The sequence below is a fragment of the Aotus nancymaae genome, unplaced genomic scaffold (assembly GCF_030222135.1).
Source record: "Aotus nancymaae isolate 86718 unplaced genomic scaffold, 86718_ANA_hifiasm-v0.15.2.pri h1tg000033l, whole genome shotgun sequence".
NCBI classification, from domain to species: domain Eukaryota; kingdom Metazoa; phylum Chordata; class Mammalia; order Primates; family Aotidae; genus Aotus; species Aotus nancymaae.
In genome coordinates, this window is record NW_026988447.1 from 8,066,422 (window position 1) to 8,094,114 (window position 27,693).

The following is a 27,693-nucleotide window of genomic DNA, read 5'->3' on the forward strand; positions in this document are numbered from 1 at the left end:
ACATAAATATTGAATATGCTAATAGATAGCATATTTCATTGTTTCTAAAAGTTTATTTCATTTTAACATCTTTGAAATCAAGATCCATAATACAATCAATGAAAACGAAGTACTGGCTCATTAAAGTAAGATGAGTCAAGCAATGACATTTTCACTGAAACACATATACAGTCAAATTTTAAAGGAAAATAACATCAAGGAATTCTTGATCCTTCCATCTGCTTAATAGAGACAGCTTGATTCTGCTAGTCATCCTAAAAGACCATATTCATGAACATTAATTAACACTACCGTGGTACCGTGGCCACACCGAACAATTTCATTATATTCAATGGTTAATGGTTTGGGTTTTTTTTCAGACAGAGTCTTGCTCTGTCGCCCAGGCTGGAGTGCAGTGGCGCAATCTTGGCTCACTGCAACCTCTGCCTCCTGGGTTCAAGCAATTCTCCTGCCTCAGCCTCCTGAGTAGCTGGGATTACAGGTGTGTGCCACCATACCTGGCTTTTTTTTTTTTTTTTGTATTTTTAGTAGAGATGGGGTTTCACCATGTTGGTTAGGCTGGTCTTGAACTCCTGACCTCATGATCCGTCTGCCTTGGCCTCCCAAAGTGCTGGGACTACAGGCATAAGCCACTATGCCTGGCTGTTTTTCTAATTATTACATATATCCACAGATGAGACCAAAATTCCCTGACTTGACATTCAAAGGCTTCTGCAACCTGACCCCTCTCATCAACCCAGCTTTCCTCCAGCTGCTCCAACATCTCAGAAGTTGATCCACTCACTGCTCCTTGATTGCACAAGAACCTTTCTGATTCAATGGTTTAGCTTGTTCCTTCTGCTTTGCAAAAGTTCCTCCCATTTCCTTTTTCCTTCCCATCTTGCATATGTCTTGCCCTTATTTGTGGTACAATTTGAGACTTATTTGCTTCTTTGTGGACTACTCAATTACATGTGACATTCCTGCCTGTGCATTCCTACGTATTTTTTTTGTCCATCCATCCAGTACTTAAATATACCCTACTCCAACAAGATGCAAAATTTTCAAACCACAGTTTCTAATCTTTTATAGAACTCTGAAGAAAATACACAAGGAAACATTCAGAATGTTGTTTCCTTATTAATACTCTCTTCTCACAAAGCAAATAAGCAGAACATACAATTTCAAAACAAAATGGAACTGCTCAGATGAGAAAAGAACAACAGTAATGTAAATGTTTTGTAATTTTTTCTCTCCATTAATGGTTCATTTTTTGTAGTGTGCCTCTGCACTAGTCAGTGGCTGTTCTTATATTAAAATGTACTTATTTTAACCCATATGTTTTTAATATCAATGTAGATTTGCTTTTCTAATTTGCCACACATTTAGCAAGTACTCAAAAATGTTATTTTCAAACGTTTTATTTAGCTGACACTGAAGACACTTTTATTAAGAACTAAAAATCTGTATTTTCCTCGTCTTTTGAAAGGTATTTCCTAACTAGCCTTGCTCTGAGAAACAGCTAAAAGACATTTAAAGTTATCCATATTTTTTCTAGAAAAAAACAACTTTTCATTTGATATCACTAACGAACTTTTGTGAGGTTGTTCAACAGACATGTTTTAATTCTTATTTATATCAGGTTATTAATTTTTTTCAGAGGGGAAATAAGGAAAATGAAGGGTAAAGAAATCTGGGAATATGTCCAACTAAAACGAACATATTAAAATATTTTAGTGATAAAAGGCTCACTATATACAGTGCAGACAGAGAAGAAATGTTGTCACCTGTGTTTATATTTTCTTTAGCTAAGCTAGTTGAAATTTTACTTCTTTCTTTTGTTATAACAGATGAGCCACAGACCAAACTGCTGCCCAAATGACTGAAACAAATGAAAAAGCACTGAAAATCAGTTTAGCTATTCAAAGTATATCCTCTTCTATATAAAATTGTTTTAAGCTATTTGTAGATTTAGGTAAATGTTATCCCTAAAATAGTATGATTTTGACATGTGACTATTTCAACATATGATATCAATTTCAACAGGAAATAGGAAGTCCTATGCATCCATATCTTTAAATTGCCATTTAAAATGAACAAAAGTATACTTTTAAGAAAACAAGTAAGTATAAAATTAATTAGTCATCAAGAAAAAGCTAATTTCATCCTTCACATTCCCAGTCACTGGAAACCTGGTACATAAATTTACTCATCGCTCAATTTTGCTGAACTTCCTCCAATGCCCACCAACCCAGCCACTATAGGCCCAGTGACTAGAGAATCATTCTAAATCTTTACTGACAAGGAACTCAAGGCAACCTCCTTTTTCACTATTATTAAAGATACTATAACACTAAGTACCTTAAGGTTTAAGTATTAAAATTACTATAGGACCTTCAGTAGTCCTCCTGAGTTCCATAGCACTCATAAAAATTATATGCTGAATATTCCCATTTAACTCCAAATATTTCTTAATTACTGAGAAAAATAAACAAGAGTGCTCCCATTTAATAAAAATACTCCAGAGGGTAAAATTGTCTGGGTTATCCATTTTTTTTTCCTAAGAGAGGGAATCAAAAAATTACAACTCTTCAGCTTTTTTACATTCATGTATTGTCTTCCTTTATCATGAAAAGGGTAATGTTCTTTTCTGCCATTTTTAGTAAAATTGGCCACTGAAAATACCCCATAAGATGACTCCATTGTAATCTGTATTTTCAACTCTATTATAGAAGAGTAAGAAAATAAAACATTTATGACAAGAGATAGGGCATATATTCCCAAAACTCAACTTTTACTAATAAAGTAAGCAAATTCTATATTCTCGTTTTTTATACACAACAAAATTAAAAATGAGATTATGGATTAATTATATTTATACATACACATATTTACATATGAAATAATACATGTATATAGATACATCAATAATGTATGTTTCATTAAATAATCAAACCAAGTTAATATTGCAACCAATAATGTATTTATCTGGAGTTCACTAAAGAAGAATATAACTTGGATAACTGTAAAGAAATTTTTCAGGCTGTCATTTTATTAATCAATAAATGTAAGGCTAACTTATGCCTAAGATGTCTCTGAAAACAGCCTTTATGATGAACATCCAGTATAAGTTGTAAAAGAGAATTTGATCTACTGATGTGGATGAAGTGATCTGAAGCATATGAGGCATATTTATATAGTGACTTCAGAGTACAAAAGAAACATAGTGGATGACTGATAAGTTATAAAGATATGATGTATCATACGCACACACACAAAAGAGAGAAAAAAATACAACATAACTACATACAAGGCCTATGTTAGAGGTTCAGTTAATAAGAAGAAATGGCAGAGGGTGACAAGTGATTAATTCTTTATGGCATGGGTGTTTCTGTACCAATAGGAAAGACAGTGAGTGGCAGGGACCACTGGTGAGCTTAAGAGAACTTCTTGGGTGATGCAATATGTTGCCTTTTAGTGTGCTCTGTAATATCATGGCTTTAAAGTAGCAAATTTATATCTACATTCCCTAATATATTTTTCTATTAGTTTCTTAATCTATGTTCCAAAAACCAGGCACTATTTCCATTTAGCCCATTCTGTGTAACACCTAAGATAATACTAATAGCATTGGCATTTTAATACTATATGGAAATAATCATAAGCATGTGTCATGTCTATAAAGACCACTTCTTAATGATGAAGAAAAAGCAGGTCAGAAAGAACAAAGATCTCAGAACAAGGAAATTAATAGAGACCTTAAGGACACATTTACAAACTTTCATTTAAATTACAAACATTCTTACACACACATACGTATTTTTATACATGGTCACATGGTTATATCTCTATATACACATATCTAGACACTCGTTTTATTTTTAAAATATTTTTCAAAAAACCTCATAGGCAAATCATATTCAAATAAAACATATAATGATAGAACAGTTATTTGATCTAAACTTTCAAAAGTTTATAGAGATCACTACAGACATGACAGTAATAAGTTAGTCTTTTTAAAATCAGGGATATAAAGTAAGCATTAGAAAGTATTTCATCAAGAATTTTTTTTTTTTTTTTTTTTTTTGAGATGGAGTTTCGCTCTTCCTGCCCAGGCTGGAGTGCAATGGCTCGATCTTGGCTCACTGCAACCTCCGCCTCCCTCCCAGGTTCAATAGATTCTCCTGCCTCAGCCTCCTGAGTAGCTGGGATTACAGGCATGCACCACCATGCCTGGCTAATTTTGTATTTTTAGTAGAGACAGGGTTTCTCCATGTTGGTCAGGCTGGTCTTGAACTCCCGAACTCAGGTGATTTGCCCACCTTGGCCTTCCAAAGTGCTGGGATTACATGTGTGAGTCACCGTGCCCAGCCTCATCAAGGATTTAAAGTAACTATAAAATAAATTTTACCTTTATCATTAAACAAAAGAAAATGAAGAAAATTTAAGCATCACCCTGGAGGAATTCTTAATGGATTACTTGACTAAATTAAGAGTTTGGTCAAGCCTCTGGAGGCAGATTAAAGAAATGTCAGGTCCAGGTGGCTCAGCCCATAATCCCAGCACCTTGGGAGGCCGAGGCGGGCAGCTCACCTGAGATCAGAAGTTCAAGAACAGCCTGGCCAACATGGCGAAACCCACCCCCCTACTAAAAATACAAAAATTAGCCAGGCGTGGTAGCACACACCTGTAATCCCAGCTACTTGAGAGACTGAGGGGAGAACTGCTTGAACCCAGGAGGCAGAGGCTGTAGTAAGCCAAGATTGTACCACTGCACTCTAGCCAGGGTGACAGAGCTAGACTCCATCTCAAAAAAAAAAAAAAGAAGAAGAAAGGAGAAGAGAAGAGAGAAAGAAGAAGAGAAAAGGAAGGAAGGAAGGAGAAACGTCAGGTTATGTTTAAGGAATACTTATACCTATGAGACCAAAGTTACAGAGCATTTACTTTGGTGCATTTTATATAATATTTAAAATAAGGAAGGAAGGAAGGAAGGAAGGAAGGAAAGAAGGGAGGGAGGGAGGGGGGAGGGAGAGAGAGAGAGATGGAAGGGAGGGGGGGAAGGCAGGGAGGGAGAAGGGGGAAGGCAGGGAGGGAGAGGGGGGAGGAGGAAGCGAGGGAGGGAGAAGGGGGGAGGGGGAAGGCAGGGAGGGAGAAGGGGGGAAGGCAGAGAGGGAAGGAAGGGGGAGAGAGAGGGAGGGAGGGAGGGAGGGAGGGAGGGAGGGAAGGACTGGTTACTGATCTTACTAGGGTTAAATGGTTAAAGGAGAATAACTGAACTTCTAATGATACGTTTTCAGCATTTGCTTTTTTGAAGTTGATCATTCTCTTTTACATTAATCTAAATTGATTTTATTCTCAGATAATTTTCAAAATGGATCATTACTAAAAATATTTCAAAGCAAAGATATGAAGTATACTTATTTTGACTAAAAGCAAAGATCTTACTTTAACATGTCCTATGGTACAACTGGAAAAAGCATTGTCTTACACATATAAGCAGAGCATGCAATGCCTTGGCAAGTTTCTAAATACATTTCTTCACTTCTAACAGGGGTAAAAAGATCTATTATTTGTTGCCAGGGTTTCTTGGCCCAAATCCAAGGCAAGATGACCTTGTCCTTGAATAAAACAACAGGATATGCTTCCTCTCAATCCCCTCTGCTAGCAAGCGCAGTGGAAAATCATGCCAAGAGATAAGTTTATTTCATCTCAGGAAATATATCTGTTATAATAGACAAAATAAAGATCAGATAACTAAGAGGTGGAGTCTTACCCCAAAGAGGAGTAACCTAGTATCTATAATTGAGCCCTGGTGCTTTTTTTCTACATTGCTAAGGAAAATCCATCAATCAAAATATACTAAAGCGACACTCTACTCAATGTTTACAGACAAAGTCAAATTGTCATGGTAATATAACACATTTTTTGTTAATTGAGTTTTCTTAAGTTGTTCCAGTTGTAAGACAGGAAAGGAGAGGTAAAGTAGGAGGTTATATTCCTTTGCTGCATCTTCAAAACAGTCATTAATTTATCTGGTATTCTAACATTCTCCACTCCATCACCTGTACTGACCTACTTCTCTCTAACGCAATCCACTCTAACAGTGATGATTTCATTGTTTTTCCTCAGAACCCTCATATTCTTCTACATTTTTCTGCCTTGGGCCCTTATATGTTACTCTTCCAGCCTAAAAAATCCTTCTCTATACTGTACTCTTAACAGCTGATAAACAGTTTTAAATTCCAACTATACCCTTTGAACACATGGAATTCATTCCAGATATAATCTGTCATCTAACTGTAAAGACCAAACAAATTTATAAGCATCAATTAGAAGAATTAACAAAATTAAGTACAGCATATTAAGTGATCCTGATTCATTATTAAGATAGAGATAAATATGAAGAGATAAGGACCAAGTCAAAGTCAAGCCAAGACCATGGCAAGCTGAGAAATGAGAAAAAATGAGGCTGAAATATTTATAATCAAGCCAGCTTATCCTAAAATTAAAGAGTACAATCTTATACATTTATATGGGAGAGAATGTAGATTATAGAGGACCTTAAGTGACCAATGGGAATTTAGAAAATATGGTTAAGTTATAATATATCCTTCTTGGTTAAGGGGCTTATGAAATGGTGAAAATGATACTTATGTCTACAAATGAGTTGTAGCCAGTATGAACTTAAGGCAGATGATCATGAATTGAAGTTAGGCTCCACAATATATGCAAGGTTCACTAGGGCAGAAACAGGCGAGACAAAATGGCAAGGCTCAAGACTTCTGCTAGAACACAAGTGGCCATGGTCAGGCACTCAGAGGTTACAAAAGAAATAGGCAGAGGAAGTTGAGGCATGGAGTGTATGTTTAAAGAGTTAAGTAGCAGGCCGGGCACAGTGGCTCACACCTGTAATCCCAGCACTTTGCGAGGCTGAGGCAGGCGGATCACAAGGTCAGGAGATCAAGACCATCCTGGCCAACATGGTGAAACCCCATCTTTACTAAAAATACAAAAATTAGCTGGGCATGGTGGCGTGAGCCTGCAGTCCCAGCTACTTGGGAGGCTGAGACAGGAGAATTGCTTGAACCCAGGAGGAGGCTGCAGTGAGAGCCAAGATCGTGCCACTACACTCCAGCCTGGGTGACAGAGTGAGATTCTGTCTCAAAAAAAAAAAAAAAAAAAAAAAAGAAGAGTTAAGTAGCAAAAAGAAAACATATATGCAGGACCAAACACAGAAAAGCAGAAGGAAAAAAGGAACTGGGCTAAATGGGAACTATTCCTGACCATCCCAACTCAAGTCTCAACATGATTTCAAAATGGATAGATGCATTATTGACTCGGCCAAGCAATGAAAGTTTTGTAAAATGATCCTGATTATGATAGTCTTGCTGCTTGGAATGTCTAATATGCCACGAAGAAGATAGTTATAGGGAAATAAGCACTTTTTCAAGTTGTGTATTCTAGTAGTTAATACTAGCTCTCATAATTATGCAGTCTACACACCTGAAGTAGACTAAATTTGGTCACACACAGAGATAGATAGTATAAGTCTGTGGTTAAGGCAATGGCTATGAAATCAGACAAATCTCAGTACCAATGATGGCTCTACCACTTGCTAGTAATATGCCCCTGAAAAAAATTCTTTTTAATCTCAGTTTTCTCATTGGTAAAAAGGTAATACTGTTTCTTAAGAATTAAGTAAGATAATATTTGTAATATAGTGTCTGCTATGCAATAAGTTACTCAATAAATTACAGTTACTGCAATTTATTTGCTATATTTAAGTAGAGCACTTTCCTAGGTGTACCACCATTTTTCTTATTATTTAATCATGACTTGGGCTGTGATTTAAGTATAGCACACTACATAAATCAATTTCTACAAAAATGTAAAATTAAAAAACAGGTTATCAGTTTGACAGCATCAAATTACTTTAAAGCATTTTGTTTAATTTACGAAGTTCCAAATCCAACCTTTATTGCGGAATTTTCAAAGGCATCTGAGCTGGGAAAAATGGGGAGATAAGAGCTCCACTTTAAAAAAAACAAAACATTAAGCAGAATCCATTCTCCTGAATGATCAACAACAACAACAACAACAACAAACTAACAGTTGGTAAATTGAGGAAAGAGACTTTTAATGTATCTAACATTTTCCCTAACTTATTGAGCCTATAAAACTTTTTCTCATCTACCATCTATTAAGTCTATACAACAAATGGTTCACAGTAGTCTTTTGAAAAATGCAGTCTCATATTTCTGAAGTGTTAGCAATTTCCTCTCATTTTAAAAAGAAATGACAAGATTTTTATATTCACAAAATCATGAGATTCCTCTGAGGACTAACTGAAAAGCACTACTTGACTATAAAAATACAGCCCAGTGCTGGGTGCATTTCTGGTGACACACAGGTATTCATCTTAGTATTATCACTCAACCACGTAAAATGAAAATGGGGGGAGGTATGATAAAATACGTAAAATTTACTAGTTAAAAAGGTTAAATGAGATGTCATTAATCCAAAAATTTAAAGAGAAATTCAACAGTATTTATTGTACATCTATTATGTGCCAGCAACTGAGGCATGCACTGAAGGAGACAGACAACAAATAAAGAATAAAAGCCCATGAGATCCGAAAAGTTCTAACAAAGCAGAAGAACTGAGCTTACTAGTGCCCATCGTAGCCCAAAGAAAAGTCCCCACCCCAAATTTAATGGTTTTTGTTTTCTAGTACTGCCCTACCTTCTGTAGTCAAACAAGTAAAGCAACTTAAAAGTCCACAAACTTTTTGAAGAAGCAAAAACACAAGGATTTGTGAATTTAATAAATTCTATTCATGTGAAACTAGTTCTGACAACATAAAGCCTCATAGGCTGAAAGAGGGGCATTCTCACTCATTTTTGCCCTACAACTATTTATTGAGTCACTTACTGAGTGTCTGAGTAATTATTTTCTTACTCAACTCCTCACACACAATTAAAATTTTTAAAGGTCTGATTATTACATGGCAAACTCAATAAAACCAAAGGACTAGTCAACAATTATATAGCAAGATCTTGGTATCATAAACTGCCAACTCTGCTGCATGTGACATCCTGAGATGGCAAATTCTAGTATTTCAAGTTCTAACAAAAGTATCATGGGTAATACTACTTACATCTTCTATAAATTGCTTGATCCAAAGTTATTTTATTGCTAGCGTTACTTTAGTCTAATATCACTTTAAATTTTAGCAAAATATAAGCAGTTGTCAGGAAACAAACGCACTTACAGAATAAGATCAGGGACTCTAGTTTAGGCACTATTGGGTAATATCTGTCTCAACTGGCCTTTTCATAAATGTAGTAATGTTTTCCTCCTCCTAGCAGTAAACGGTTTTAACAATTTTCTTTTCTTTTTTAAAATAGAGATGGATTTTAGTGTTACCCATCGTAGTCCCAAACTGCTGGCCTCAAGCACTCCTCCCACCTCTGCCTCTCAAAGTGCTGCGATTATAGGTGTGAGCCACCACACCCAGCCAACAATTTTCTTTGTTCATTTAAATTTATATTATTATTTATTTAAACACCGCCCCCCCACCCCACACACACACTCTCTCTCTCTCTCCCTCTCACTTTAAGAAAAGATATATGAAAAAGGTCAGTAAAAAGCCGGGGGTTTAACTTTTGTTTCTAAGGTTCCTCAAGTATAGCCTAACACTCTTACTTTTTACCTGAAAAATCATGACTACAGAAGAGTTTAATTTCAAAGGCACTGTTAAGAAAATCAAACTACAATGGAACTTCTCTACAACAACCTTTCCTACTAGTGAAATTAAGTATAGGGCTGGTCTTTTTCTGGATCTGATCCAAAGAGAGTTAATTAGTGAAGTACCACGAGGACCTCATGGTAAGGGGCTGGGGCTCTCGGCGCAGCGTCACAATGTGCTTCCAGTACAGCCGCTGCCCTAAGAACATCGCACGGTTCATTCCTGAGGTGACACAGTACGCAAAGAATCACTTCGTCTAAGAACATCTCTTGGATTTAGTTGGTAATGTTGTTCATAATGATGAACAAAACCAAATCATACTCATGAACCTAAGCATCTAAACATTCTAAATTCATGGCCTCCTATCTATAAAAACCTCCAAAGCCTCAGCGACTTACTTCCACTTTTGAAGTTTACCATTTTATCTTCTTCAGAATACATGAAAGACAATTCCTATACTTTAATGTAATAACCTGCTAGATGCTAGGATGTAGAAGTAGGCATTTCAAAAATACTTAGACTACTATACAAGCTGCCTAAATTTATGTATTTTCATTTTGAGGATTTAATATATTTATGTATATATCAATCATGTGAATTTGTGTGATGGCAGAAAACTTCCAACATGGTGATATAAAAATAGCACTGTGAGAACTCACATTCCTGAAACAGGAGGCTCTGACTTGGTGTTAGGCATAGAAAAGTGCTTCTCAGTAGCTGCCCATGGGATTTCAGCATGACAAACACACAGCTGACTCATGGGATCAATTATAAAGAAGCAATCATTTTTTTGTGGCATTAAAAAAAATCTGTGTTTTCATAAGTGATGAATACATGTTAAGAAGTCAGATGAGTTCCACTGATCGCTTTATTACCAAATCAATAACCAAAGCTCTCCCTCCTACAGTCAAACCTACATGTGAATTTCTCACTACAGATTCCCATTCTCAATAACCTTTCTGATGATTTCTCATTAAATTCAACTACAAAAACATTTTTTTGAAAACTATTCAAGTATTAAGTCAAAGCTGAACTGTCAAGCTTTAGTTTCTGAATAAAAAAACCAGTTGCCCAATATTTCTCAGTATTAGTGATTTTGCTTTAAATAAATTGCTGGTCTTGCTTCAAATTTTTAAAAATTACAACATTGGAAGAACAAGCCAGTTTTAATGTACCCTCCCCTCATCCAAGCAGACTATTATACCCTCTACAAAAACTGTTTTCCCTGAAGAGACAGAGCAACAATTCCCATTTTAAAGCAGTTCTCTATGACGTGCTATCAAAGCACAAGCAGCATTTGCGATACTTACTGAGTGTTTCTCCTGCTGGCCCATAACTCCATGGTTAGCTGGGATTGCTAGTGGTTTCATAATGAAGAAACATATGCTGAACTGAATTTACACATCATGTACCAATCTCTCACGATGGCAAGTCACTCTCTACAGCATTAAATTAAAAGAAAAAGGAAAAAAAAAAAAAGAGGGAGGAGGGAAAACCAAGCTGCAGCTTAAAGTGTCACTACTGGTAAGCTTAAAAACCCTTCACACTTGTAGACCAGAAAAGGAATCCGAACAACGGTGTTCGTCTCCATTTTTATAACATTGAAACTCTAACCATACTAGGCTATGACAAGACCGAGAAAACCTCATACAACTCTCAGCCTTCCAAGAGAACAAGATCATTTCTGAGACTGAAGAACAAGAGGCAAAAGAAAAGGAGAGGAAAAAAAAAGAAAAAAGCTAAAATGGCTGACTGCACACAGACTCCTCTCAAAAAGGCTTAACACAGAATTATATTAGTCAGGGTGGTATAAGAATCAGGCTCTAGCATTCAGCCAAGCATTGTTAATACCCTTGTTTCATCTGCAATCACACATACAGACCCCTCCAACCAAGAGAAAAAAAGAAAAGGAAAGAAAGAAAAAACCAGGGCAGAGCGTGTGAATCGGGAACTCCTCCCTAGTTGCTAATGATGCTGACAGAGTGGTGACCAGTGATCTCTGTCCCACTCCACTAACCAAGTTTGCACAATTAATCTTAGCAGCATGACACTGATGGACATTTAATTTAATGATGTCTGCCCCTCACACTCAACACAAGCAATCCTGCTAGCAAGAAGAGTCACTAACAGAAACACTGCACATGCACACACACAATCTCAAAAATCATGAGTCTGAATGCAATACACCAATATAATTACATTATTGTGCTTACTTTGGAGGACCATGGCTGCAGGCAGTTGGCATAGCAACGCACAAGGAAAGCCATTTCCTGGATAGAAAGCTTCCTTTTCTAAATAAAAAATTCCTCTTAGGAAACAAACGGCATTGCTGCTTCCTGCAGAAAGCAAGACACTGTAGTCTGTCTCTTAACCTGCAAGGCTCACACTCAATGCAGTTCTAGTGATGTAAGTGGATTTCTCTCTCACCCTCCCTCTCCCTATATACACTGAAATATTCAGCTCAAATGGTACACACATTCCTTAAGACTCGCCCCCTCCTCTACTTAACCATTTCACTCATTAAGGTAGCAATGGACAATTCAGATAAAGTAACAAGCTCTTGCCTGTATTCTATCAGCGGCTGTAGGTTAAGCAAGTCTCAGAGGGATGGAATCCATTGATTGCTGACTCCAAATAATATCACTGAAGACAGGGTGGGAAAACGGAGCAAGGACTTACTTGAACAGCTTTGAACTAAAATATGATTTTTTCACCAAGGTTAAAATAAAGGAATCAATGTGACCTCTATCCCACCCTCAAATATCGCTGTGCTATAGTAAACAAATACCTATCAAAAATTTATAAAATGCACACTTGACAAGCTTTGTATAAATTTAGATGTGATTTTCACAAACACCCATACACACACATACACAGATGCACATACTGCCTTGCAAATAATATAAAAAATTAACCTACCCAGGTTTTTCTTTAAGCCAAACCAAACTTCAGAGGTAAAGAGTTGAAATAAAATGCAGATACATTATTCTATTATAAACTCTGGATTTCACGTAGGTATGTAGGTATTTGAAAGACTGCATTATACTTGACAAAGAATAAGGACATTTTAACTCTGAAACACTGGTCAGCTTTTCACAATCAGGTTTACTATCAATGGCACACATAACTGGAAATAGATACAGAAAATGTAGCATTTTTAATAATTGACTTTGGAATTGTCAGTGCTTGCTAACTTGTGTTTCTTGACTACTACCTAAGACTGTGCCCACTCTATTCTCTTTTCTTCTTTCTCCTCATATCTAAAGGCAACCATTCCCACCACATTACTATTTTGAATCCTTCTCCCCATTCCCCCACCCCTTTTCTTAGGTTTCTTACATTACTCATTATCCTTCCTTTGCCATGTACGCTTAAGCTCTGCCCCACAACCACAGTCCTGCCCGCTAGCTTTTAAATGTGCAGGTCTCTCCCATCTCAAAACAAAAACAAAAACAGAAACATTCCCTAGACCCGGTATTTTCCTCTTCCTCCACTTCCCAACCAAATCTCTCAAAAATCCCACGCAATACTCAAATGATGAACCATAGTGATCCTATTACGCCATTTCTACATTTAAGAGTTTCCTTAACATCTCTGTCCATGGTCAATCCATCACAACATCTGTTTACTAAATTCTCTAATTTTTCTCAAATTTAGATTTCTCTTTGTCTTTGCTGTTACCATCGCACTCCAATCATTATTATTTTCTGCCTCAAGAACTGCAAAAGTCTCTTTAATGAATTGTTTGGATTTTAACTCCATCCACCCAACTTATTTATCATACTACCTCCTGAAATCTTATAAAAACTAAAGCTTGATCATTTTGCCCTCATCCACTAAGCCCCTTTTACAAATGAAAACAAAACACCTCTATGGCTTCCCACTGCTCCTGGCATAAAGACCAAAACTCTTGTCATGCTCTGCAAGATTTATACATTTTCCAGACTTATACCATGCTCACGGTCACTCTCTGCACTACAAAAACTGCATGGGCTGTTTTACCTTCTTGATAGACAAGAGGGCCTTTGCATGTGTTATTTCCTCTGCCTGGAATTTTCCTTCTTCCTTCCTTTCCTGACTGATGCCACCTCCATCCCCCAAAACATACTGGTGAAATACCCTCAGAAATCTCATGATAGTGTTTATGCCTTCATTGAAGCACTTATTTGCTACAGTTGTAATTTTGCATGGAGTCCAAAGAGTATTTAAGCAGTCAGTGTTTGCTTCCTCCACTACACTCTCATCTCCACGATGGCTGGTGCCATGTCTGTCTGTGTGCACTCCTGTGTTCACCGCACCTAGCAGGGTGCACACTGTAGGCGTTCACATTCTTGTTGAGTGAATCAACCTTCCACTGACTGGGAAAGGGCATTGGAAAGACCCTATTTAATCCTCTAGACTTATTCCTATCAAAATCCCAAATATTTTTCTATAATAGACATAACTAATGACTTAAAAGTAAACTGTTGCCAAAAGGTAGAAGCAACTCAAGTGTTAATCGACAAATGAATGTATGAATAAAATGTGGTACATGCATACAGTTGGACCTTATTCAGCCTTAAAAAATGAATGAATTCTACTACATGCTACATCATGGAAAAACTTGAAGACATCAAACTAGAAATAAGCCAGTCACAAAAGGACAAATACTATATAATGCTCTACTCTAGGTACCACAATAGTCAAATTTGCGCAGGCACAAAGTAGAATGGAGGCTGCCAGGTGTTGGGGGAAGGAGGAATTGGGGAGTTATTGTTCAATGGTGGAGTTTTAGTTTGAGAAGATCAAAAAAGTTCTGCAGATAGATGGTGGTAATGGCTGCAAAAACAGTGGCAATGTATTTAATGCCATTGGCCTTTTACACTTTATAATGTGCAAAATTGTAAATTTTAAAGTTACTTATATTCTATCATAATAAAAAATAAGGAAATGGCAACTCAGGGATTAAATAATCAAGTTCTACACCTTCTATCTAGCCTGTGTCCCACAAAACACATATCCACATGCCAAAAAATTCTTCTCATGGTTAAGTCAAATTACCCTCATGCTGATGGTGTCTGACTTTATATGTGAAGGTTTCTAATTGCTTGCCTCTCTCTGGAAAAATGTGTGACTTCTCTCAAGAAGGAAACTAACCTAATGGGGGAACCTGATAGATAAAGTAAAATCACACATCCTCAGGCACTGACGCTTTTCTGTGCTGAGACTTGGCATGATCTCTCTCTCAGCCTGGCTCCATGCCTACAACCTACACATCTTAAAACTCGTAATTGTAATACGGAAATTTCATTATCTACAATATCTTGTATGTTGAAACACAATTATGGCAGGTTATAATATGTCAAACACTGCTTAAGAAATAAAATATAAACAAAAGATTTAGGAGAAATCCATATTATGGATTTTATACAAATAAGAATAAATCACACTTATCTTGAAGTTCACTATAATTTGGGTTATATTTACCCATTCCTTAACAATTAGCAAGTAGCATTAAATAGATCCAGTTAAGAAAAAGAACCATGTAACAACTTTCTACCATGTCAATAACATCCAATGATTTCTAAATTATCAGTAACAACACTCCAAGAGACGGAGATTATATAGTTCAGGAAACTACTTAATGCAAAGGCCTTCCAAGCTATGTTTCATACCATTATATTCTTTTTCTTCCCTCCTAAAGTATTCACTTTCTAATTACTACGAAATTGAGAAAAATCGTCTGTTCTTAGTAATTTGATTAATCATATTTACAACATATACAGTGCTTAACCATACATCTCAATGTGCTTTACAAACATTTAACTAAGCTTCATCAAAACCCAAGGGAAGCAAGAGAATAATGTACTTATCTTTCATAGAAAAATAAAGTGTATAAGATTATAGAGTTAGTAGTATAGAGGAATGCAAAATAGAATTCTAGGTTTCTAATACCACTTACTTCACTTAACAGTTAAATATGCCCTTTCTCTGCTACCACAGAGGAAAAATTATAGAGGGTGGGGAAAACTTGTAGATACGGCAGAAAGAAGTCATTCTTTGATACTAGAAGACAAGAAATTTTACAAATTTGATTTTTAGTGTTTTATTGTTCCCCAAAGAAGGACATTTTAAAATGCTATTTTCTGTATGAGTACACCAAACTAATTAACCACTAAGCCAACAAAAGATAAAAGACAGCAGATAAGGTCACGAGTTTTACTTCTCTTTTCCTAAAGCCAATACACCCCCCATTAATAGTGCAATTTCTTTAAAAAAAATTGATTACCTGATAAACTTTATACTTTAACTCAATCTTACATTTTCACATCGTCTATTTCATCCTTGGGTATACCATACACAAGTCCTTGACACACCCCACCCAAATCATTTACAGAGGAAATCTGGGCTAAAACTTCATTTTTCCACTTTCATAAAGTGAAATGGTACTTCTGGTTCATTATTAAAAATAATTTAATTATGAAATAAAACAGGAAAGAAATGCAATGGTTGACACAGGAAATGCTAACTAACCATGTAAGTGAATCTAAATACAGTCTTTAGAAACACAAGGAATCTGTTGAGTTAATGTTCAGTATCAGAAAAACCTAACTGAGCATTCGAAAAAGATCACCAAGATTTAATCCACAGATCTGTTCCAAGGAAATGTTTAAAAAAAAAAATTCTGACAGCAAACTATGTTGCATCTGATTTGTAATTGAAAAATTAATGTGGCAACTATTTATAAGAAATATGCTCCACATTCACATGGAGCACATTAGAAGGGAAAGTTTAAAAGATGACATGACATGGAGACATGCAGAAAAACAAAGAAGACTGTAAGTCCATGAGAAATTCCCACATGGGGCTTTTAAAAATGCACTTACTTGAAAAATGGGCAGACCTTAACAGCAGATTTAACAAAGCTTACTTCATTTCCCACAACCTATTTTTTAAAAAGGTCAGACTTCGCTTACAAACCTCTGCTCAAGGTTTCAAAGGTGGAGTCCTTGAACAGTGGTTGCAAATCATTTCCATGCTTTGCCTAGGGGCGAGGCCTTAGATCAAGGCTCCCCACTATAATATCTCACAGAGCAACATGGCAAATGTAAAAAATTATTATCTTTATTTAATATCTTTATTACTAATTTGGCTGTAATATATTCCCTTGGGATTAATATGTTGCATGAGCACAATGAACTGTTAATTATCCCTCTGTTTCTATTTAAGAAAAACAGAAAATACTGCATCACAAACTGGAATTATAAGTTAGATGAGGGGAACTGCACAACATTTATCTGATATTGTTAAGGACTGGTTGTACTTTATCCCTAGTACTTGACACACAGTTGTTCAAAGAAGCAATGTATAAGTGATTCCACTTAAACTTCAAAACTAACCTGTTCAATATTATTCCAGTTTTTAAGATGGGGAACCAGACACAGGATGGGTGAGTAATTGTAAAAGATATCTAATTTCTTTACTGACAAAATCCAGACTTTTAAATAATTTGATAGGCAAAAAAAGTAGGCTAAAACCATTAAATTTAAATTTAACAAGAATAAATATAAAGACCTACACGAATATTATCAAAATGTCACCTGTACAAGTACAGGATAGGAAATCAGGCTTAAGGAACAATTCATAGGTGAGTGGGAGGTAGAAGGCCTTATCTATAAAACAGAGCAGCCAAAAGCTCTCTCTGGGCCAATGTGCAATCCTCAAAACCTTAATATAATCTCATGTTACATGATTAGACCCATGATGTCCGGAGCAAGGAAGGCAGAAAATTCGACTGTAATCTGCACTGTTGGGTCTTGCAGGATCTATGCAGACAACAGCAAGCAGTAACTGGTTTAGGAAAGCTACAAAAAGCTGGTAATATTTAACACAGTAGAAGAGGTTTAAAGAGTGGGATCTTTGTAAACATCTGAAACACAGTTATATAAAAATGGAATATTAATATTCATTTGCGCTGCTTTAAGAGAGACCTAGAACCATGAACTACAATTATGGAGAGACAGATTACAGCTAAACATAATAGTTTCTTAATAATTAGCCCTTTCCTATAATAAATAACAGCTATTAGGATTTACTAAGTTCAAGAGTTTCTTAATAACTAACCTTTTCCTGGCTGGGCACGGTGGCTCACACCTATAATCCCAGCACTTTGGGAGGCTGAGGTGGCAAATCACCTGAGGTTGGGAGTTCGAGACCAGCCTGGTCTGACCAATATGGAGAAACCCCGTTTCTAAAAATACAAAAAAATTAGCTGCCACCTATAATCCCACCTACTCAGGAGGCAGGAGAATCACTTGAACCTGGGAGGTGGAGACTGCGGTGAGGTAAGATCACACCATTGTACTCCCACCTGGGCAACAAGAGAGAAACTCTGTTTCAAAAAAAAAATTATAAGTAACTTTTTTCTATAATGAATAATAAATGTTAGGATTTACTAAGTTCTTACTTTATACCAGGCACTGGGATACAAGTTTCACACTCATTCTGTAAAAGACTACCTCTCAAATACCTATGCTAATTGTAATTTTAAAACCTTAAAAGTGGTTCTCTTTCCCTCTCCTAACATGGTGGCCTCAGCAAAAAAGAAGAGTAAGAAGGGGAAGACTATCTCCCTTACAGAGTTTCTGGCTGAGGATGGGGGACTGGTGGAGGAAGCACTTATGTTTCCAAACCAGTCAGCTGGGCTGATGAAACGGATGATCTGGAAGGAGATGTTTCAACAACTTGGCACAGTAATGATGACGATGTGTATACGGCGCCTCCAATTGACTGTTCCATCTTTCCCACTGCTCCACGGGCTGCTCGGGAACCCAATATCGACCGGACCTGTCTTCCCAAATCGCCACCCTACACTGCTTTTCTAGGGAACCTACCCTATGATGTGACAGAAGAGTCAATTAAGGAATTCTTCAGAGGATTAAATATCAGTGCAGTGCGTTTACCACGTGAACCCAGCAATCCAGAGAGGTTGAAAGGTTTTGGTTATGCCGAATTTGAGGACCTGGATTCCCTGCTTAGTGCCCTGAGTCTCAATGAAGAGTCTCTAGGTAACAGGAGAATTCGAGTGGACGTTGCTGATCAAGCACAGGATAAAGACAGGGACGATCATTCTTTTGTCCTTGACAGAAATCGGGATTCTGACAAAACATATACAGACTGGAGGGCTCGTCCTGCCACAGACAGCTTTGATGATTACCCTCCTAGAAGAGGTGATGATAGCTTTGGAGACAAGTATCGAGATCATTATGAATCAGACCGGTATCGCGATGGGTATCGGGATGGGTACCGTGATGGCCCTCGCCGGGATATGGATCGATATGGCGGCCAGGATCGCTATGATGACCGAGACAGCAGAGACTATGATAGAGGCTATGACTCCCGGATAGGCAGTGGCAGAAGAGCATTTGGCAGTGGATACCGCAGGGATGATGACTACAGAGGAGGTGGGGACCGCTATGAAGACTGATATGACAGACAGGATGATCGGTCATGGAGCTCCAGAGATGATTACTCTCGGGATGATTATAGGCGTGATGACAGAGGTCTGCCCCAAAGACCCAAACTGAATCTAAAGCCTTGGAGTAGTCCTAAGGAAGACGATTCCTCTGCTAGTACCTCCCAGTCCAGTCGAGCTGCTTCTATCTTTGGAGGGGCAAAACCCATTGACACAGCTGCTAGAGAAAGAGAAGTAGAAGAACGGCTACAGAAGGAACAAGAGAAGTTGCAGCGTCAGCTGGATGAGCCAAAACTAGAAAGATGGCCTCGGGAGAGACACCCAAGGTGGAGGAGTGAAGAAACTCAGGAACGAGAACGGTCGAGGACAAGAAGTGAGTCGTCACAGACTGGGACCTCCGCCATATCTGGCAGAAGTAAGTCAGACCAGGATACACGAAGGAGAGAGAGTGAGAAGTCTCTAGAAAATGAAACACTCAGTAAGGAGGAAGACTGTCACTCTCCAACTTCTAAACCTCCCAAACCTGATCAGCCCCTAAAGGTAATGCCAGCCCCTCCACCAAAGGAGAATGCTTGGGTGAAGCGAAGTTCTAACCCTCCTGCTCGATCTCAGAGCTCAGACACAGAGCAGCAGTCCCCTACAAGTGGTGGGGGCAAAGTGGCTCCAGCTCAACTATCTGAGGAAGGACTAGCCAGGAAAGATGAAAATAAAATAGATGGGATGAACGTCCCAAAAGGCCAAACTGGGAACTCTAGCCGTGGTCCAGGAGACGGAGTGAACAAAGACCACTGGAAGGAGTCAGATCGGAAAGATGGCAAAAAGGATCAAGACTCCAGATCTGCACCTGAGCCAAAGAAACCTGAGGAAAATCCAGCTTCCATGTTCAGTTCTGCAAGCAAGTATGCTGCTCTCTCCGTTGATGGTAAAGATGAAAACGAGGGAGAAGATTATGCCAAATAGACCTCAACATCCTGTGCTTTCTCGTAATTTTTCTCCACCCTGGAACATTCGAGAGCAAATCAAACCTCTATCCGGACAAGACAAAATAAAACTCACCATCTCCTGGAGACCTTTCTTACCTTTTTTCTTAATGGAATTCTTTTGCATGCTGCTGCAGCCTTTAAAATATTGAAATAACTGGAGAATCACCAATATAGCCAGAGAGAGACTATAGCTTTTTGTGGAAAAGTTGTGGTGCATTATGTGGTGCATTATGGTAATGGCAGTGATAAAACATCTGGAATCTGGTTGGGCAGTAGGGGAGGGAGGTATAAGGAAAAGTGTGAGATTTCTACCTTTCGGTTTTTATCCTGTTGTGGCATATATGAATTCTCAAACATTATCTGAATAAATTTTCCACTCTAGGAAAGGTAGATTTAGCCTCAAGTTGTTTTAGTTCCCAGGAGGCTGCCAGCCCCTCCTCATATTTAATTCTGAGTTTTGGGGGCCAGCCTAGGGGAAATTCCTTTTTTTTTTTAACCCCCCAAGGGGGTAGTTGGGAGTGAGTCTATAGATCATAAAGAATGGGACTGCATTGGACCAAAACAGATGGGAAAATCGTGGTTTGAAAAGAAGCTTTTGAGAGGTGATGAGTCATTTTGCACCAGGTAATAGGGGAAAATTGTGTGACCTCCAACAAACATGAATGGTTATTTCCTGGAGCCGGAAGCACTTGGGGGTCGTAATTCCCAGTGTTTTTTGTGTCCTGGTTTTACCCTTTCTAAGCACCGTCCTTTTTGAAAGTTTGAATATATCTACATTCTGTTGAAACCTTGAAAAAATTTAGACTCTTGTCACAAAGTTCTTCATGCTCCTCTCAGCCTCCCCAAAAGTTGTCTCTAAGTCACATAGATGACCTCTTGGGCATTTTCTCTCAGTCATGGAGAGCTGTGAAAGGAAGAATCACTGCTTTTCTCAAGCAAATCTTGATGTCTTTTGGTTCTCACTCCTTGTCTACTCCTGATGCTTTGACCCCTTTTATAGATCAGAGTGCTCTAGAATAATGGATGATCTTGGGTGGTAAATAAAGATGGATAAATAGGAACAGGGACAGTTAAATTGGGAGCGTTTCTTACAACCTTGAGTTTTTTCCCCACCCCAAGTTTCCTTCTCCACTGAAATGCCACACCAGTGCTTGCTGGATTTATGAGGTGGTCAGACCAATGTGTGTTTTCTTTTTCTTTTTTTTTTTTTTAAAGCTTCCCTTGAGAGAATAAATAGTAATAGAGAGAACTCTTTAACAAGGTCCTGGTTTCTCTCGCAACACAGTAGCTAAACTTGCCTGCTTTTATGTGCAGTTTTGTAGGAATCAGCTTGGTAGACAGTATTAGCGGAGAAATGACACCTTGATCTTGGTTTGCAAGCCCTTCTCCCATCAGCCCTAGACTAGGTCCTGTTCAGCCATGCGGGGGTGTTGGTTTATGCGTGCTGCAGCAGTGGGCATAATGAATATAATTTACCCAGTGGACAAAGGTGTGTACCAAGTGAATTTAAATAATTGGTGTGAATTGGCCAGTAGCTAAGAAGTGGGCTTTTAAAGAGATACTGAAGATTGAAAGGTTTTTTTTTTTTTTTTTTAAAGAAAAACCATTGATTGTAGATAATGAAAAGCTAGGGTTTGCCCTCTTCGTGTCTACTCTCCTTCCAAATAGTTGTATCCAAAACGCTTTTTCCCTCTCCCCTACCTTGCCCCATTAAAATATAAACGGGGATTGGTTAATGTCCCTCTCCTGAATACATGTAAAATTTGTACAAAAATATCTTCTATGAAAATGATTTGTAATCTGTAGACTTATTACCTGGGAGATGTCTTGAGATGTAAAATCCCATCCTTTGGGTTGTGGGTTTTTTGTTTTCTCCAAATAAATCTGATCTTTAAAGTTAAAAAAAGAAAACAAACAAACAAACAAACAAAAAACCTTAAAAGTAGAGGCTGACTGTTAGTGATTATAGAAAAGAACTAAACTGTATTAAGTAGTTCAGCCATAAGATTCTTAAAATCCTTTCACACTCTTAAGGTGGCCTTTATCTAACAGGCCTGTTACCAAACATCAGCTGGTAGGAAAACAGGGGTAGAAAGGGTGATATAATATAGAATCACAGAAAAAGAAACACTACATGAATGGAAACAAAGCTATTTTGAGATAAGATTTCCTGGTAATAACTGCTTAATTCCAAGATTTTTGTCTTTCTGTTTTGGCAGTGGGAGGGAGAATATTAAAATGCTCCTTAGTTAAAAAGAAACAAATTAGGCTGTGCAGTGGCTTACACCTGTAATCTCAGCACTCTGGGAGGCTGAAGCAGGCGAATCGCTTGAGCTTAGGAGTTCGAGACGCATGGGCAAAATGGCAAAACTCCATCTCTACAAAAAATTAGCTAGTCGTTGTGGTGCACACCCTGTAGTCCCAGCTACTCAGGAGGCTGAGGCAGGAGAATCACTTGAGCCCGGGAGGTCAAGGCTGCAGTGACCCGTGACTGTGCCACTGCACTCTAGCCTAGGCGACTGAGACCCTGTCTCAAAAAATTAAACAATAAATAAATAATAACAAAACAAATCATGTGATAACTGGACAAAATTTAGAAGTTTTCTTAACGTCCTTACTTAAAAATTAAAAGCTGCCTATACTTAGATCTCGCTGCAAAACTTTAAAAAAAAAATTAAAAGTTGCCAAACTTAGAAATGGGTTAGAGAGAGATGATTTTAAATAATAATTTGAATTATTCAAATTATATATAACTGGATTATATAAAACTAGTAAGTTTTATAGAACTTTTTAAAAACTCTTTTACTTATATTTTTTCAATATTCTTAAATATTACCAAAACACTTCCAAATTCTGGTAGAGAAGCACACAATTTTATGATTGGTTTTTTTCACCTCTAAAACTATGAATAATTTAAGACAACTGTAAGTAAGTTGTTTCATTTTTTAGTGAAATAAAATGGGTTTTGCCATTTTGCCCAGGCTAGTCTCAAACTACTAAGCTCAAGCAAGTTGCCTGCTTCAGCCTCCCAAAGTGCTGGGATTACAAGTGAGAGCCACTGCACCTAGCCTAATATTTTTGTTTTTTTAAGTAAGGGGCATTTTAATATTCTCCTTTCTACTGTCATTAAAGAGTCATACCTACAAAAGATCTTTCAGCAAGATTTTGGCTTTCCTTATTATAATATTAGTGAACTTAACTTTTAAAATACACTAGTTACATGGTCATCCCTTTGTTATGAAATGGTACTGCATACTAGTAATAACTTATTCCTGGTATTGGAATGAAGCTAGAAAGGCTATAAAGAAAAAAAATACAGCTGTGCTTTATTAATGAGAGATGCATGGTCAGAAAAGGAAAAACACTTAAATTGTAACAATAAAAACTGCTTAATCAACCAAAGTCCACAACTGCTGCAAATGTAACTCAGTCATCACTTCTGATTATTGAACATTGAACATTCTGTGCCCCAGACGCTTTCTTCAAAAGGCACTTAAAATGGTATACTTCTAAAGGGGTTGAATTATTTGATATGTATCTCCTTTGGGCACTAGTTTAAGTTTAGATAACATAAAAAGCAATATATGTTAAATTCACTTTAAAAAATTAGTAATTTCATAGATTGGGAATGGCAAAGACCTATGTTTGGCTCATTTACTATCTGAGTGACCATGAACATTGAACATGTTCCTTAACCTCTTTGCCCAGTGTATGCTTATCTACTGATAGGAAAATACAGAACTGTGGGTTAGTTTCACTGTCAAAACACATGAGTAAACATCTAGCAGACTGGTATATCACAAACCTTCAATAAGCGTCAATTTTATTCTCTCTAAAATATTCTGAAAAGTCAGCCTCATTCAAGCTTCGGCCAACCCATTAATTAATGTTGTACAGCTGTATGGGACTAAGATCCTATGCTGATATCCTGGTATAGACCTGTTAAATCAGGAAGATCTATAATGCCACTCCTAGAAATACTAAATAATTCTAATTTTGCAAGTTTGATCCAAAGATATCAACATGATATAACCACAGTATTGCTGAGATCTATATTATCTGTCATACAAAGGATATACAAAATGGCATAAAGATACTATATGCTTTCAAAGACCCTATTGAGTCTTCAAAAATTTAATATTTAACAAATATATTTTCATTAAAAAAATCTAGTGTCTGGAAATAATATCAAAATGCATAAGTTTTCAAAATGGTTCAGTAGTCTTTCTAAAAGAAAGTGACAGTAATTATAAATGGATGCATTAATCAATGGACTTTACTACCAGAAATAGAATTGTGCCTGCCCTTTTGTTGTAATCAAATACATTCCAGACAGGAAATGCTTCCAAATAAATTTGCCTGGAAAATAAATAAATATAGAAGACCATCTCAATATAGAAAATACTTTGAATGACACAAAAATTTCTAAAATATTTTATTGAAAAAAAAAAGAGCCTACTGATACAGCCACATGAATTTAAGATAATATTCAGTATTCCTTTTTATAAATAAACGAATAAACAAACAAAGCCCAATACACATCTAATTTCTCCCTTTCCTTAGCAGGTCTAAAAGACATGGAGAGCATTTTACTATTCATATTTTAGTTACACTTTGAAACTATCAGTTACTACTATGTGGATATTTAAAAACCAAAGATAATACTAGAATATTTAATTATAAGTATTAGATTAGCATTGTTAGAATTGCTAACAACTCGCCAGATAGTTCATATTCATGGAAGATTACATTACCTAGGTGTGTCATAGAGTAGCATTTCACATTATTAATAAAGGAATTCACTCATTAATTCTATCATGACCCCTAAGACTTCAAATGCATTCACTCATTAATTCTATCATGACCCCCAAGACTTTAAATGCGCTAGGAAAAGAAACAAGAAAACAGTGATAAAAGAGCCCATGTAGCCAAGACAATACTGAGTAAAAAGAACAAAGCTGGAGGCATCAAGCTACCTGACTTCAAACTATACTACAAGTCTACAGTAACCAAAATAGCATGGTACTGTTACAAAAATAGATACATAGACCAATGGAACAGAATAGAGAACTCAGAAATGAGACTGCACATCTACAACCATCTGATCTTCAACAAATCCAACATAAACAAGCAATGAGGAAAACATTCCCTATTTAATAAATGGTGCTGGGAGAACTGCCTAGCCACATGTAGAAAACTGAAACTGCCCCTTCTTACATCTTATACAAAAATTAACTGAAGATGATTAAAGACTTAAATGTTGACATGGTTTGGCTCTGCATCCCCAACCAAATCTCATTTTGTAGCTCCCATAATTCCCATGTTTTGTGAGAGGGACAAGGTAGGAGATGATCGAATCATGGGGGCGGTCTTTCCTGTGCTGCTCTCATGATAGTGAATGGGTCTCATGAGATCTGGTGGTTTTAAAAATGGGAGTTTCTCTGCACAAGCTCTCTCTTTGTCTGCCGCCACGCATGTAAGATGTGACTTGCTCTTTCCTGCCTTCTGCCATGATTGTGAGGCCTCCCCAGCCACGTAGAACTGTGAGACCAATTATATTAAACCTCTTTCTTTTGGAAATTGCCCAGTCTCAGGTATGCCTTTATCAGCAGTGTGAAAATGAAGTAATACAAATGTAAAACTGAAAACCATAACAATCCTAGAAGAAAAACTAGGGAATACCATTCAGGACATAGGCATGGGCAAAGATTTCATGAAAAAACACCAAAAGCAATTGCAACAAACACAAAAATTGACAAATGGGATCTAATTAAACTAAAGAGCCTCTGCAAAGAAAAAGAACCTATCATCAGAGTGAACAGACAATCTACAGAATGGAAGAAAATTTTTACAATCTATCCACCTGACAAAGGTCTAATATCCAGAGTCTACAAGAAACATAAAAAAAAATTCACAAGAAAAAAACCAACAACTTCACTAAAAAGTGGGCAAAGGACATGAACACTTTTCAAAAAAGACACTCACGCAGCCAACAAACATATGAAAAAAACTCAACATCACTGATCATTAGAGAAATTCAAATCAAAACCACAATAAGATACCATCTCATGCCAGTCAGAATGGCTATTAGTCAAGAAACAACAGATGCTGGCAAGGTTGCAGAGAAAAAGGATCACTTTTGCACTGTTGGTAGGGTATATTTTTTCTGAAAGAGTACTTTGAGAGTGAGTATATTCTAAATAAATGAGTACTTTGAGAGTGAGTATATTCTAAAATAAGAGTACTTTGAGAGAGAGTGTATTCTAAATAAAAGAGTACTTTGAGAGTGAGTATATTTTTTACAAAAGAGTACATTGAGAGTGAGTATATATATTTTATAAACAGTATTTTGAGAGTGAGTATATTCTATATAAAAGAATACTACGAGAATGATTGTATTTTTTATAAAAGAGTAGTTTGAGAGTGAGCATATTCTAAATAAAAGAGTATTTTGAGAGTGAGTATATTTTTTATGAAAGAGTTCAATCATTGTGGACGACAGTGTGGCAATTCCTCAAAGACCTGAAGGCAGAAATACCACTTGACCCAGCAATACCATTACTGGGTATATACCCAAAGGAATATAAAGCATCCTATTATAAAGAAACACACATGCCCATGTTCACTGCAGCACTATTCACAACAGCAAAGACATGGAATCAACCCAAACGCCCATCAATGACAGATCAGATAATGTGTTACATATACACCATGGAATACTCTGCAGCCATAAAAAGGAACAATGACAGAGCTGGAAGCCATAATTATCCTTAGCAAACTATCACAGGAACAGAAAACCAAATACTGCATGTTCTCACTTACAAGTCGGAGCTGAACAATGAGAACACATGGACACAGAGAGGGGAACAACATACGCTGTGGCCTGGGAAGGTTTGTGGGGAGAACATCAGGATAAATAAAGCTAATAATACATGGAGTTAATACCTAGATGATAGGTTGATAGGTGCAGCAAACCACCATGGTACACATTTACCTATGTAACAAAGCTGCGCATCCTGGACATATATCCTGGAACTTTAAGTTAAATTAAAAAAAGAAATCAGAGATGAACTTCAGAAATCATGTTGGTCAGTTAAACAATATGCTAGACATAAACAAAATGTACTGATCATCTATGAAATGCTTACTAAAAGACTGTCTTAAGAGCAAATGTATAATAAAACCTGTTTTCTGGACAATTTATGTTTTATAGGAAGTAAAAAGTTTTTCCAATACATAAGCAAAATTAAAATCTGTTCAGCCAAAATTTAAAAGTATATATCACTAAATCCAGTGAACTTTTAAGATTAAAAACAAAACTAACAAGATATTAATAATACAATCAAAGTACTACAAAACATAGTATTTACAATAAAAGTAAAAACACAGTATGGAAGAAAACAAGACAACTATTTAAAGAAAAAACTTACCCAGAAACAATGCATAAACCTATGGTGACACCTTATCACATAGACTATTCATGTGGTCATTTCAGCTTTCACCAAGGGAGACCCACCATTTCAAATTTG

General features: G+C 36.9%; 1 protein-coding gene and 1 pseudogene across 15 annotated transcripts in view; one reads left to right on the top strand and one right to left on the bottom strand.

The window, feature by feature from the left end:
• The window catches only part of RAPGEF2 (Rap guanine nucleotide exchange factor 2), a 262,303-nt gene that overhangs the window by 79,606 nt on the left and 155,004 nt on the right, over positions 1 to 27,693 (bottom strand). For 2 of the 15 annotated variants that reach the window (XM_021666690.2, XM_012457036.2), the window contains exon 1: positions 11,038 to 11,884. The exons of 12 other annotated variants lie outside the window; for them this stretch is intronic. In XM_021666690.2, the coding sequence (XP_021522365.1) occupies positions 11,038 to 11,097 (60 nt within the window). In that variant the 5' untranslated portion in view covers positions 11,098 to 11,884. Of the gene's footprint in view, positions 1 to 11,037; positions 11,885 to 27,693 lie in introns of those variants that run through there. One more of the 15 variants, XM_012457037.2, reaches the window with a different exon arrangement.
• Positions 18,292 to 20,141, top strand: LOC105720471 (eukaryotic translation initiation factor 4B-like; annotated as a pseudogene).